Source organism: Quercus lobata, chromosome 11 (assembly GCF_001633185.2).
Source record: "Quercus lobata isolate SW786 chromosome 11, ValleyOak3.0 Primary Assembly, whole genome shotgun sequence".
NCBI lineage: Eukaryota > Viridiplantae > Streptophyta > Magnoliopsida > Fagales > Fagaceae > Quercus > Quercus lobata.
Genome location: NC_044914.1, coordinates 22302976 through 22318647, shown reverse-complemented (window position 1 = coordinate 22318647; position 15672 = coordinate 22302976). Strand labels below are relative to the sequence as shown.

General features: G+C 35.0%; 1 protein-coding gene across 1 annotated transcript; it reads right to left on the bottom strand.

Annotated features, from left to right (window-relative positions):
• Positions 1-1134: 1134 nt before the first annotated feature.
• On the bottom strand, positions 1135-2772 carry LOC115966587. Its single transcript, XM_031085794.1, has one exon. The coding sequence runs from the start codon at positions 2770-2772 to the stop codon at positions 1135-1137; it is 1638 nt and encodes a 545-aa protein (XP_030941654.1).
• Between the last annotated feature and the right edge of the window lie 12900 nt (positions 2773-15672).

Here is a 15672-nt window from a genome sequence, read left to right as displayed (position 1 = left end):
TGAGAGATACGCCTTTAAGTCGTTGAAGGCCGCTTGGCATTCATCCGTCCACTCAAATGACTTTCTTAGGGTTCGGAAGAATGGTAAGCACCTATCCGTCGCCCTTGAGACGAATCTGTTTAGGGCCGCAATCTTTCCATTTAGACTCTGGACTTCTTTGACCGTCCTCGGGGGTTCCAACTCCATTATGGCCCGTACCTTCTCCGGGTTGACTTCTATTCCTCTCTGGGAGACCATAAAACCCAGGAACTTTTCCGCCATGACCCCGAACGCACACTTGCTCGGATTTAGGTTCATGTTGAATGATCGAAGTGTGTCGAACGTTTCTCGGAGGTCGTCTAGATGATCTTTTTCGCACAGGCTTTTGACTAACATGTCGTCAACGTAAACCTGAACATTCCTGCCTATCTGATGTGCAAACATCTTGTTCATTAGCCTCTGGTACGTTGCTCCAGCATTCTTGAGTCCGAAGGGCATTACCTTGTAGCAGAATAATCCCTGGCTTATGACGAAGGAGGTCTTTTCTTGATCAGATACATCCATCTGGATTTGGTTGTAGCCCAAGAAAGCGTCCATAAAGCTTAGGAGCTGATGTGTTGCAGTTGAATCTACCAGGGTATCTATCCGTGGGAGCGGGTAGCTGTCTTTGGGGCAAGCTTTGTTGAGGTCTGTGAAGTCTACACACATCCGCCAATTCCCGTTGGCCTTCTTCACCATAACGACGTTCGCCAGCCAGTCGGGATAGTATACTTCTCTGATGAAGCCTGCCCCTAGTAACTTCTGAACTTCCTCGGCTATGGCCTTATCCCGCTCCTGGGCGAAGGCTCGTTTCTTTTGCCGGACTGGAGGAAAAGAGGGTGACACATTCAGCCTGTGGACCATGATTGATGGGTCAATACCTGGCATGTCTTCATGGTTCCAAGCGAAGACGTCTTGGTTACTTCTTAGGAAAGTCGTGATCGTCTGTCGCACCGGCCAACTGGCTAGCGTGCCGATTTTGGTCGTCCGTTCAGGCCGTGCGTCGTCCAGTCTTACTTCTTCTAGCTCTTCAACTGGTTCTGCCGTTACTTTCTGCTTCCTGATACACATCGTCTGCTGTTGATCCTCCATTTCTATCATGGCAATATAGCACTCTCAGGCAGCGACTTGATTTCCCCGCAGCTCTCCTACCCCGTACTCCGTCGGGAATTTAATCATTAGGTGGTACGTTGAAGTTACCGCCTTCCAGGAATTGAGAGTTGGTCGACCGAGGATGGCGTTGTAGGCGGATGAGCAGTTGACTACGAGAAATGTTACTTCCCTGGTGATTTGCTGAGGATAGTCACCTGCTGTTACTGTTAGAGTTATTGCGCCCAAAAGGAATATCTTTGCGCCCCCAAATCCTACGAGTGGGGCGTTCGTTGGAGACAATTGTTCCCTGTCAATTCTCTTCTGATGGAATGCTGGATAGTACAGGATGTCCGCTGAGCTGCCGTTGTCGACGAGTACCCGATGCATATTATAATCCCTAATCTGTAGGCTGACCACCAGCGCATCGTCATGAGGATGGTGAAGTCTTCGAGCATCATCCTCTGAAAAGTGTATGATGGGGTTACCTATTCGTGGCATCTTCGGTACGGATCCTGTGAGTTGGACGTTATGGGCCGTCCTAAGGTAGGTTTTGCGGGCTTTTTTGGAAGACCTGGCTGCAACTGTGCCCTCTATTATCATTCGAATGTCCCCTATTGGTGGTCTGGGGCGCTCGTTCTCCCGTCGTGGGGTCTGTTCTTCCTGTTTGTCGGTCTTTTCCCTGCTGACGAACTTTTGTAACTTTCCCTGTCTGATCAGTGCCTCAATCTGCTGCTTCAGGTCATAGCAGTTGGCAGTGTCATGCCCGTGGTCCCGGTGAAAGCGACAATACTTGTCCCTCGGTCTTTTGTTGGGATCTCCTTTCAACTTCCCTGGGAATGTCAATGCTCCTTCATCTTTGATTTGCATCAGTACTTGGTCGATTGGGGCGGTTAATGGGGTGAAATTGGTGAATCTTCCTGTGGGGGGTCTGAAGCGCCTTTCATCACGCTGATCCCCGGTTCTAGCGACCTTTCGCCCCCTATCTTGTCGCATATCCTCCTGCCTCTCCCTCTTCTTAGGTTTCTCTTCGCGGGCCAGCAGTGCGTCTTCTGCATTCATATACTTGGTAGCCCTGTAGAGTACATCCGCCATGGTCTTCGGGTCGTTCTTGTACAAGGAAAACAAGAACTTCCCCTTCCGTAGCCCGCTTGTAAACGTGGCTACGAGTATCTTATCGTCCGCTTCGTCGATCGAAAGGGCTTCTTTGTTGAAACGGGTTATGTAGGCTCGCAATGTCTCGTCTTCTCGCTGCTTGATGCTCATTAAGCACGCGGTGGACCTCTTGTACCGATGTCCGCCTATGAAGTGGGAGGTGAACTGGGCGCTCAACTCCTTGAAAGTATTGATGGAGTTCGGTGTCAGTCTACTGAACCAAACCCTCGCAGGTCCCTTCAGTGTGGTCGGGAACGCCCTACACATGATCTCGTCAGGTACCCCCTGAAGGTGCATCAAGGTCTTGAAGGTCTCTAGATGATCGAGGGGGTCCTTAACCCCGTCGTAACTTTCGATCTGAGGCATTCGGAACTTCGGTGGCAGGGGGGATGAGTTGACGGACGCAGTGAATGGTGAGTCGGTCCTGTTCACTAAATCGTCGAGGTCGGAGGATACCCGCCCCTTTAAGGCGTTCATCATGACCTCCATCTGCTCCTTCATTGGCTGCATCTCCGCGATGATAGGTGGGGGGGCAGGATCCGTGAGAGACGAAAGGCTCTCGTTTTGCCGTTCCTGTCGGCTTGGGATGTTGCTGTCCTCTGGATTCTCCTGCTCCCTTCGTTCGGCACTGTCACCTTCCTGGTTTCATTCCTGAGGGTTAGGTCCTGCATCCCTTTGACGTAGCTGTTCCTCCAAATCATGATTCTGCTTTATGAGTCGTTCGACCGCCGTCATGAGGGTCTGGACCTGCCTTTCCAGTGCAGTAGATCTTGGCGGTTCGTCTCCTTAGGCGTTGCTGGTGGTGGCCATTGAACGAGTGAGTACCATGCAACTCTTATGTCTGGGAGGCGATAATCTTTCTCGCATTTTCCCACAGACGGCACCAACTGATGAAGCCGTGAAATCACCAGTGAGCTGCACAGTCCACGCTCGCTGCAACTAGCAACCTGCAAAGAAAAAGAAAGTGATCTCGCCGTGGGCACCGGTGTGGTGTCGACCAAATACCCTCCGACGATCAAGTTAGAATTGTTCTCAACTCTAGAGTGCTAGAGAGGGTGTTTTTTTGCGTACCTCGATTTGTGAGGGTATTCAAGCTTTTATAGTAGAAGAAAGTCGCTTTTTCTCCTTGGACTGGAAGTCTTTTCCTTATAGGACTCTTCTTCCTGAAATCCTAAACGTGATGGACAAATATTTCCTTGTAGAGTGAGTCTCTCCATTAAGGCGGATCTTCTAGAATTGCCTTTGTGCGGACATCCTGATTTTCTGGGATTTCCTTGGATTTCAAACGTGCGTATCAAGCATCTTAAGCGAGGCTAAGCCTTGGGCCCCTACTTAATGTCGGCCCATGACTTCAAATCCGTCAGGCCCAAATGTTGCACAATTTCTTACCCATCACTTTTAATTGTTTTTTATAAAGTTTTTGTGAATTAGGCGCGTAGGATTTGTGATGCAGCAACTCACTCTTTAGGAAAATGGTCCCCAGCTTGTAATTATTTTGGCCTTTTTGTTCTTGGTAATTGCCCATTGTGTCTCTTCCATTATTTTGGAGGAGTCTGCAAGGCCTTGTAGTTGTCTTTACCCTTTTTTCTCAATAAAGTTTTCTGTTCATCCCAAAAAAAAAAAAAAAAAAAAAAAAAAAAACTTTATTGAATAAAAAGATCTGTCAAAAGGTGTGGACAGAAATCAAAGTTTTTTTTTGCCTATCAATTTTATACAAGACACTGTTAAAAGCCATTGAATACTTTTCTTTTTAGCCCATGATTATAGTGCAGCACATGGCTTGCCTGCCATAGGGTTGCTTTTTCAATAAAAATTTTCAAATCTTTATTTTCTTTAAACCTGAAATTTTTTTTTTATTTTTTTTTATTTTTTTTTTATTTTTTGAGAATTAAACCTGAAACTTCATTCAACTAAACATAAGAGTCTACAACAATGCAATTAATCTTACAAGCGTTGAAGATGACATTTGGGGCTTTATGCTTATTACAACATAACTTGCTTTTGAGCCTAATAGCAAGCTTGGAGCAGTACTGTGGGTTGTAGAATAAAGATTACACTTATAGAAAGACTAGCTAAAATTATTACAAACAACAATTTTCAAATCATTCACATTCAATTTGTCCAATAACATTATTGTAATATAACGTACACCTAATTTAATCAATATTTAGACAATAAACCTTGGAAAAATGCATAAAATATTTTATAATGTTTATTTTTTTGATACAATATAATTTTAATTTAAATGTCAAAAGTTTCTATCATCTAGATTTGGTGTTTATGCATTTTCCAGTAAGGTATATATTTTCATCAATTACTTAAATAGCCAAGAGTGCAATGATCCCCAATACTAAAAAATGAATACCAAAATAACATTGAAGTCATTATTTAAGAAAAAGAAAAAGTGCTTGAGAAAGTAACACTCTCTCTCTCTCGTGGGGTTTTGTTCATTGTTTTTTGAGTTTTGTGTTTGATTTCTCAGAAAATATTGGAAAATATGTGTTGAGTTTTTTGTTTGATTGCATATAAGTGCCGAAAATCTGGGTTGGAGTTTTGTATTTGGTTTCAACTTATAAAAAAATCATGTTCAATGTCTATTTGTTTTGTAAATTTTTGGAGGATGTGTTTGTATTTTTGTAAATCTGAGTGATATATTTACAAGGTTAATGTAAGAGAAGAAAATAGTTTTTTTTTTTTTTTTTTTTTTTTTTTTGAGTTCTTCATGTAAAATTTAATTTTAAAAATTTGAAAGCATCAATATTTTGAACGTGAAGAACTAAAAAAAAAAACTATTTTCTTTTCTTTTCTTACATTAACCTTGTAAATATATCACTCCGATTTACAAAAATACAAACACATGCTCCAAAAATATACAAAACAAATAGACATTGAACATGATTTTTTTATAAGTTGAAACCAAATACAAAACTCCAACCCAGATTTTCGGCACCCATATGCAATCAAACAAAAAACTCAGCACATATTTTCCAATATTTTCTGAGAAATCAAACACAAAACTCAAAAAACAATGATCAAAACCCCACAAGAGAGAGAGAGAGTTTGAGATTTCATAAACGCTAGTGATTTTGAACATTCATATTTGTTTTTTTTTTTTTAGTTATGGAATATTTTGGAATATGCCATAGAATATTCTAGGGCATATTCCTTAGTTTTTGTTTACGCTAAAACACATTCTTTTTTATTTTTTTTATTTATTTACGAAATATTGTAGAATATGTTGTAGCTATCACTTTTTGGACCTATAATGATGTTTGGTAAACGCCACTAAATGCCCCCTATTTTAAAATTTTTTTATGTGCTAGATTATTTTTCTTAACGTTTTATTTTTTATTTTTTATTTTTTATTTTTTATTTTTTTATTTTTTGGGTGCTAGGCTACAAACGCCACTATAGGCCCTTGTAAGACAAGTATCTATAGTGGCGTTTGTCAAATGCTATTGTAGGTCTTTTTTTCTCATCTAGCCCTTATTATAAAAAAACCCCAACCAAAAAAGAAAAGAAAAATGAAATAAAAAGTGCCTATAGTGGTGTTTGTCAAACGCCACTATGGGTATTTTTTCTCCTCTAGCCCTTATTTTTTTTTAAAAAAAATTGAAATAAAAAATGCCTATAGTGGTGTTTGTCAAATGCCACTATAGGTCTTTTTTCTCCTCTATCCTTAAAAAAAAAAAAAAAAAAAAAAAAAAAAAAAAAAAAAAAAAAAAAAAAAACTGAAATATGAAGTGCCTATAATGGCGTTTGTCAAATGGCACTATAGGTCTTTTTTTCTCCTCTAGCTCTTATTAAAAAAATTCCAACTGAAAAAGAAAAAAAAAACTAAAATAAAAAGTGTCTATAGTGGCGTTTTAAAAATGCTGCTATAGACCCTTTTTTTATTTATTTAAAAAGGCCACTATAGGACTCCCCGAACGTAGATATAGATATGCCTATAGCTACTAAAAAAAAGGCCACTATAGGTTCAATTTTTTGTAGTGCACAAATTATTTCTAATTACCAATTTTAAGTTTAATTATATAATTAAGCCTAATTAAATATTACCCATTTGATTCAATTCATCGATTTACAAAACAAACAACATCAAACCTCACAAACACACACACCCAACCATGAAGACGTGTTTTCAAAGAGAAAACTCACAATTAGTAAAAAGCTTTATGGGGCCTATGGCACCTACCAATCCACTAGTGAGAATAGCTGTGATACATTATGCTTACAAAACCCTCCAAGCTAAGTAATGTCAATGTATCCAAAGTAAGGGAGTCGATTCCATATCATACCAGCTGGTGCGGCTGGAATTTATCGTATCGATAGGTGAACCAGTACAAAAACACCCTTGATTCATACCACTTAAAATACTAGTCCTTATCGGGTTATATTGGTGAACCAGTACAAAAACACCCTTGATTCATACCACTTAAAATACTAGTCCTTATCGGGTTATATCGGACATACCGCCAAATATCAAATATCTCAATTGAAACCGAACATACTAAAAACTAAAAACTTGAAGAAAATGGGAAAAGTTAGCAGCAAAAAGCTCACGTCACCATCCTCACTGGTTGTTTTACCATGTCGTCGGCCATTTCCCCCAGCCTTCCTCCTTTTGTTTTGTCCAGCCGCTTCTCTTTCTTCTTCTTTTTCTTCTTCATCATCAGTTTTGATTGAGACTAAACCTCTCTTCTTGTTCCTTTTGTTTTAGTTGTGTGTGCGGCTCTTGTTTATTTGTTTTGCGTGAGTTCTGACACCTCACATGAACTCATTAAAATGTGAAACAAATTTCAAATATAATTAGACTTTATGGTCCATTGGGTTGGAAGGGTGGAAAAGTAGGAAGATAGAAAATGGTAGGGGAATGGAAAAGTGGGAAGAAAGAAAAAATTTTAATTTCTCTCATTTTTGTTTGGTTGGAAGTGAAAAAATGGAGAGATGGAAAAAGTGAGTTTACATAAATTTACTCGTATACCCTTGTTAAAAATGATGGCCAACTAAAACAAAAAAAGACAAACAACCAAGAAAAATACAATCACCCAATAAATTTATTAAAAAAAAAAATCACATCTAAACCAAAATAATAATAATAATAATAATAAAGAAGAAGAAAAACAAAACAAACATTGTAATGCCCAAGGCCAAAAAAAGAAAAAAAGAAAAAAAAAAGAAAAAAGAGGCAACCTGCAACGTCCAGTGAAAAGCAAAAGAAAAAAAAATGAGAACAAAAAGTTTTCACTTGTTATAATTGGAAGTGAAAAAAAAAAAAAAAATGAAAAGAAAAGAAGAGAGCAACGTAAAAGCCCATGTGCAACTTGCACATAGGCATTTTTGTCATTCAACCATCAGATTGCAAGCTTAGTCACCAATCGCAAGACTAATTCTCCTTAGCCATTTCAAGGTCTCTTGAAGATTTTGGAATTGCTCCAATTTTTCCCAACACCAAGAGTCAATAAAGATCACTGAAGATATCTCTAATGTAAGGCTTAATTAGGTCTCCCTTCTAAGGATATGTCATTTAGAAAGGATGAAGGTAGAGACCAAAATCGGTTTTCCTCTTAAGGAAAATGTATAGCTCTCTCATTCTTCAATCTAAGAACTCTTAGTGTATAATTTCGTGGGTATTGTGAGAATATAAGATAGATAATTAGATAGGAGTTGCAGGGAAGGAAAGTAACAACTTTCTCTCATGATATGATTTTCGCTTGACCAAATTACTTGCAAGTCTCTCGGAAAACTCTATTTAATTGATTTTTAAAAGTTGTACTTTCGCCTAAAATATTCATTTGATATGCCCATATTTGCTTGACCAAAATTCCCCTTTTCCACACTTGACCCTCTAATCTCATGTACAATACGACTCGATAAAATCAAATATAAAAATAATTGTATACACAATCAAATTTGGCATGGAGTATGGCAACATTAGAAAAACCAAACAAAAGTAAAGGTAGTTGCAAGTACATTTTATGGTGCAATCAGTTAGGAAACACTAGGCTGTTAATTTTGACATACTTTTCAGCGCAATAAAAACATATTAAGTCGTAGTTATTGAGTATTGACCAGTTGTTTCCCGCGCGCCACGTGAAAAACATTCCGGAACCCACTTTTCTTTTTTTGTGTTTAGTGGAAGTAGATGAGGAGATTTGTAATTTGCTGTATTTCTCTGTTATCACCTCCTCTTCTTTCTTGTTCTTTTAGTAAAAGACTTTGCAATTAGACCGACAGTAACAAAGTGTGCCGTGAGATTTTAAAACGGAGCTGCAATCCCACACAATCTAATGGGCATTGGGTTCCGCAACTACTCACAAAAAATGTCAAAAAAATAGAAAAGATTGTCAAAAAAATACTCACACAAAACCAGCTGCAACCAAAAAATGACAGCATCGACAGTAGTGGCAGAATGTATCAAAATTAATGAGTAACTAATTTTACTCAAAAAAAATATCATTATCAATGGCCTTCCCACACAACAAAACCAACTGACTTCGGCATGATAATTAGAGTGTCAATATTGAAATATATGGGGATAAATTTCATATGATTATAATATTCTGAATTTTTCAGAAAGTTTACTTTTGCTAGCACATGGCCAAAATTCACATTTTTCTGTTTACTATTTTGCACACTTTTTTACAATTTAACTGACCCCAAGATAAGTTGAAATCCATAATGAACTGCTTATATTGTTCTTCAAAATAGATTTACGGGATACATTTTACTCAGCTCAAATAGAGTAAGAGATGCCAAACTTTGGGTAATAAGGGATGGTTTTAATGTGTTTTAAGCTGAACTTATTAGTTGCAATTGAGATTGAGACTGATGCAAGAATAGTTTTTGATTGGGATTTCTAATAATTGTAGTAATAATATACATCATGCAACTCTCATCATGGATTGCATGAACCTCCTCGGCCAATTCCTGCAAGTGAAGGTGAAGCTTTGTGAGGCAAATCAGTGTGCTGACAAATTTGCCTTAAAAGGACTACACTTGACTCAAGATTTTGTTATTTATGATAGTCCACCAGCAGACATCTCTATATTATTGCTTTATGTAAAATTTCGACATGTATTATGAGAGGCTATGTCCTAAATTATCTGCTTTATTTAATCTATGAAACTTTTTATAACCAAAAAAAAAAAAAACCAGAATTTAACTCGAGAGGAGTAAAATTTATAAATGACTTATTCAATTACTCATATACTCATATGCATGTGAATATATATAGCATTTGAGACCAATTAAAACTAAAATTTATAATACTAAGTGATATTTTGACGTGAGAAAACTACAAAAGATAGTATATTCGCTATATAGCCTATTTTGCATATATCTATTAGGATTATTTATGTAAATAATTGAGATTTTCAAAGTAGAAATTCAACTTACAAATAGAATGATTTTTTGGTAGTTAAATAAATACCAAATGCAGCTTACATATATAAATTTTTGTTATTTTAGTTAATATAAATTCTTTATAAAATTCTAATTGCAGTAATTTAAAAACAATACCGTGAACATTTTGGTACTTTAAAAACTTTTTAGTTTAGCTTAAAAAAATATAACACTATTAAGTTTATTTTCTAATCATCTTCTTACTTTATTATTGTTTATATATTAATTTTTTATGAAAGAGAATAAATTAATAAAAAAATTGATATCCTATTATATTATATTATATTTATGAAAGGTAACAATAGCGTATTTTTGTCTCTTTAATTAAAACTCTAATTTCTTAATTTTTATTTCTTGATATTGGTTTTTATAGGATCTAATTCATAATGAACACTAGGCAAAATTACAAATTGCATTCCTAACTTTGCTTAAAATATAATTTAGACACTAACTTTATTTTTGTCCAATTTAGTCTCATGAATTTTATTTTTATCCAATTCAATTACTAGTCTGCTTTTGTTAAGGAATTGTTGTTCACTCTTCGAATTCTGCTTTTCTTCATATTTTAAAATTTTAAAAAATCTAAGTAACTAATGAGTCAAAAAAAAAAAAAAATCTAAGTAACTAATAAAAAATATAAAAAAAAGAAATTTTTTTTTTTAAAAAATAATAATAATAAACCAATTCCAATTTCGATCAAGAGGTTCCGCAAGAGATGTAGTAGTCTCTCTGTGGCCCAAAATCGGCTTGGGTCATCAATCGCATCTATTGGCATTATACAAAGTAGGCTTTTGAATAATGGGTTAGCTGTATTTTTGGGTACAGTATAGGTATCTGGGTAAGGCCCAATAGTTGGATTTATTGTGCTTTCTATGCATTTGGGTGTTCTGATTGCGTTAACGTCATAAATGAGCAATCAAATTGTACAGAAAATTTTCTTCATAAAACGATTTTTCTTCTTTCACCCTCTTCATCAAACGATTCATCAATATAAATTTTTTTTTTGGCTGAAATTTATTTTTTATTATTTTTACTTGAAAAAAAATTTTAAAAATAAAAATAAAAATTCAATCATTTTGGGTTACTAACGGAAATTTTGAAGGAAATTGAACAAAATGCCTAAATTAAATAAAATTGAAATTTTAAGGATTGAATGGTACGAAATTAAGTTACAGGATTGAATTGAATTTTAGGCAAAGTTAGAGGGTGTAATTTATAATTTAGTCTAAAAATTATTAAATATGTTTCTTTCTATTTAAAAAAAAAATTGAAATTTTACATATAATTGAGTCAATAGCTTTTTAATAGAGATGATAGCTTATCAAATCAAACAAAAAATTTTTAAATGAAAAACAAACTGATACATGTAAATATGAACAACTATTTTGTGTCTTTTTTTTTTTTTTTTAGTGATTGGTGAAAGGAATTTATTTTAAATGATGATACAACTAGGAATGTGCAGCCAACTCATCAAAATTGACTTGACCTAACCCAATTCATGAGATTGGATCGGTTTTTAGTGGTGTAAGGTTGAATTGTTCAATTATGTGTTGGCTTTATTCCATGCCAAATTTGCTTGTAATTCAATATTTGGAAATCCAATATTTAGGTGGGAATAATGTAAGGGTTGTGTGTGAGAGAATGTGAAGAATTGATCACATATGTGCAATGAAGAGGCAACTCGCGACTAACTCGTGAGTGGTGACTTGCCAAAATGTGTCACACATGTGGAGCATGCAAGAAGTTGAAGGGTCAGGACAGTTGAATCACTATAGGACAAAAAGTATAGTTTGCCCTTTCTGTTATCTGGCGATTGGAACTCATGACTCATCCCAGTCGCGAGTGACTCGTCAGTGTACCCTGTTTCGCTGAAAACTAACTTTTCACATTCCATCTCACACCCTACTATAAATACCCTTATACCCACGAAATGTAGAGAGCTTCCAGAAAGAATTTTGAGAAAGAAACCCCAGAGAACAACAAGATTGATTCATCCACAATCTTATATATTTGATTCTCCAAATTCATCCACTCTCACCCTCTCCATTGTCATACCCATGAAAGGATCTTAAGCCAAATCCTTACCTCACCACATTCAGAGCAATGAGAAGGTTCTTGGTGTTTTGGAAGTAGTTCAAGAGAGAATCAATTCATTTTGGTTGATGCAATAGGCTAATTGCGGGATCCGGTAAGCTAGAGAATACAAGGTTAGGCGTAACTTTATTAGAGTAAGAAGTTTGGGCGGCTTAGGTGCATCGGGTAGATTAGGCTTGAAGGGTCTATTGCTATTCAAGTATCCTAACTTATTTTCTAGTTGATCATTTTACCACTTGGAGAGTGGCAGAGAGTTTTTTCACCGAGTTATTTGGTTTTCTCTTCGATAACATATGCCGGTGTTATCTTGCATTTGCTCCTCTCTATCCCTTACTCTTTGTTTTCAATTACTACTATGTTGTGATTAAATTATGGCTTAGAGTAGTTTGCATATTTGGGTATAGCTTATATTTATCATTCCGCATATACATTGTTTGAATATAAGTTTGTTTTGGAATATTTGAATTTAGGGGTCTAAACATTCACAAGTGTTTTATACACTAACTGAGCTTTCAAGTGGGTTGGTGGGTTGGGCTGGGTTATCAAAAAATTTTTAATAGTGGGTTGGGTTGGGTTGGGTTAGGTTCAGGTCATAAGAATCACAAACTTGCTTAACTCGACCTGACCCACCTATGTTTTTAAATTTTAATTTATATAATTAATATTTGTTTATTTAATTTTTCCCTCTATTTGGCTCTTCTTATATAAAACTCAATTATCTCACAAACCCTAACAATCTTATTTCTCTTTCTGTTGCCCCCCACTCTTATGCTCCCGCTCCATTCCAATTTGTTTATAACTAAGTTGGAATGCTAGTTCATATATGTTTTGTTTATCAATTCAGTTGGATATATTTTGTTTATAACTAAGTTGGAATAATTGTTCATGTATATTTTGTTTGTCAACTCAGGTGGCACATGAGATTTTTCTTTTGCTCAATTTAATAATAATAGTAATTAATAAAAAAAAAAATTGTCCAACCCATGAGTTCAACCTGACTTAACCCGATCCATGTGGGTTGGGTTTGGCTTGGTTGTACCCTTGTGATGGGTTGGGTTGGGTTTGATTTTTTTTAACCCACCATAGTGGGTTAGGTCGAAAAGTCCCCTTTACCCAACCTAACCCAACCCATGCACTCCCCTAGACACAACTATTATCTATTGTACTAAATAAATTTTACAAACTGATATATCAATTAAAAAAAAATTAGATATTTATTTATTATAATGTTGATTGATTTAGCACCATTCACATTCATGATTGGCACATTAGCTTGTAAATATTTGTAGTAAAATTGGTAGTAATTTTATTGTGGCATTGATGTTTCACTAATTCCATTCAATTCATTATCCCATTAGTTTGTAAGATTTTAGCAAAATTATTAGCAACTATAGCATTTTTGTTGTTGATATTTTGTTAATACTAAATAATTACTAGTTTGCATTAAAAAGAAAATTTGTGTTCTATCATTGGATTTGTGTTCTACTTTATACTTCACCAATCATAATTTGTCCTATATTCATTTAACTTTTCTTATAAAATAATTAGAGTATAAAATGGAAAAAAGAAAAAAAAAAAAAAAACCACATGACATACAATGATTGATGGATCATAAAATGGTACACTAAAAGTAGAACAAATGATTTATATTATGGAATTATAGGTATTAGCCATTTTATTTGATAGGCTAGGAGGCATTAATTGCCCAAAGTCATATCCTTTTATGAGTCCAGTTAATGAGTCGTTAACGGGTGCAGTGCAGCACCCATTTAGAACATATTTATTTTTAATTTTATTGACAACAAAGCTAGCTTTTATTCACAGCCGAGTCAGTTTGACATGCCAACATAAAAACACAGCAACTTTAGTAATGAGATCAAACTACCCTTCTCCTATTTCTCCTTAATTGAAAAACAAACTAGAAGACTCGCCCCGACTCAAAACACACTAGATAGACTCAAACATTCTAGTTTTCCGATCTTCAAGCCCCTTTATCTTGCTTTGATTCTAGTTTTTACGCGCCATGGCTGAAACAAATGTAAATCAAATAATATACAATAATTATATCTTGTTTAATAATTCCTTAATTCGTCATTGAACATTTTTCATCTCTTTTTCTTTTTGATAATGGTAAAATGGAAGGTAGTGAGATTATGTGTCTGTTTGACTAGATTATTTTTTGTCAACTTATTTTAATATTCAATTTATTTTTGTTACTATTTATGGGTCCTATTGTACTTTTTGATACTATTCATGGATCCCACTTTTTGGTACTATTTATCTTACTTTGATTTTAGTTCACAACTAACATTGGTAAAGTAAAATAAAATGGATAAAATATTAATAAAGTGAGATTTGGTGAGAAATAAAATGTGAAAGGGAGGAAATCGTGTTAAGGGCATTTTTGTCCAAAAGGAAACAGTTCAACTTTTCAGCTCCTCTTATCACTCCGTCTGAGTTTGCATCACTCTCTCATCACTTCATGTTAATTTTTTATTAGGTGGATCTCACAATAAATTATTCTTAAAAGATGTTTGACTTCATTTTAAAATAAGTATATTGTGAAAATGTATTTTCCCCCTTAATGTTCGGAGTAGTTCATAATTTCTCCCCTTATTTTTAAACCAACCGATTTTCTTATTCTTTCCATTAAAAAAAAAAAATCAATTTCCTATTCGAAAAATGAGCAAGTACTCTCAATCTATTATTTTTTAAGTTAAATTCAACGGAATCACAATATATATATATATATATATATATATATATATATATTGACCTTAACTAGAAAGTAATGAATTGGTAGTATTTGCTCATTTTGCAAATATAGAGGGTGAAATTAGTTGATTTTAAAGATAAGGTGGGAATTGTGAACTACCCCAAACGTAAAAAGCGGAAATTACTTTTTTTTTTTTTTTTTTTTCTGAGTATATTGAATTTTGCCACTTCATCTAAAATTGAAATAGAGTTTAAATATTCCCATTAATTAGTAATGGTTATATTGCAGAATTAAATTAGAAAAAAAAAAAAAAAAATTGGACTTGAATTTCATGCCTACCTTTTAGGTTCTTTCAAGATCAAACTCACAACTTATAATAGGCTTTAGCCTGTTATTTTGATTTAGAGATCTTGTTCTTCCCACATATTGTAAGCGAAAAAGAAAAAGAAAAAGAAATGTGAACTATGTTTCTTTCTTGGGGTTGTTTTTGGACTATAAGGAACGGTTGACAATTAGCCCTCTAATTAGACATTTCTGTTTTAAATGTTGAATAGGACGCAGCCAAAAAAAAAAAAAGTACACTTTCCAAATGATGTGGTGCTGAAGTCTTTTTAAAATGAGAATGATGATGTGAGATTAAAGCCTTCGAAGATGGTTTGTAACGAAAATAGATCTTTTAGGTTTATTGGAATCCACGGTCTTCTGTGTTCATCACGTGGAATGGTAATGCTATTGTCTCTTTGTCCCAAAAGTTTTCTAGTTTTCTATTTCTTGTGATTTTAACATCCCCGCCCCCAAGTAAAAAAGCAATTTTGGCCGATAGTAAGTGTTGTAAGTTACTGTTTATATTTTCAATCAGAGTTGGCCGGTTATACCACCATAGTTATACATTATTTTGAGTATGTTATCTCTAACAAACATTATTTTGTTTTACATATATTTTCTGATAGCACTTCCACTCCCATACATGACATTCTTCATCTATTATTTCTTCTCAGTCTTTGTTTACTGTAATCTCTTTTGGTGGTAGGCTGAGCCTCCCGTTTAAACTTCTGTCTATTATTTTGTTATTATTTGTTTAAGCTAATCAGTTGTTTCCCAGTTATCTGCTTTTCCATATCTCTGTTTTAGCCCAAAGTTTGTTGCAGATGTATACTGTTAAGAAGAGTAAGCCCAGATCTGTGTTGTTTGTAACC

What these genes read in the sequence shown, in the direction of transcription:
- LOC115966587 (XM_031085794.1), bottom strand. Translation starts at nt 2,772, where the DNA reads ATGCAGCCAATGAAGGAGCAGATGGAGGTCATGATGAACGCCTTAAAG.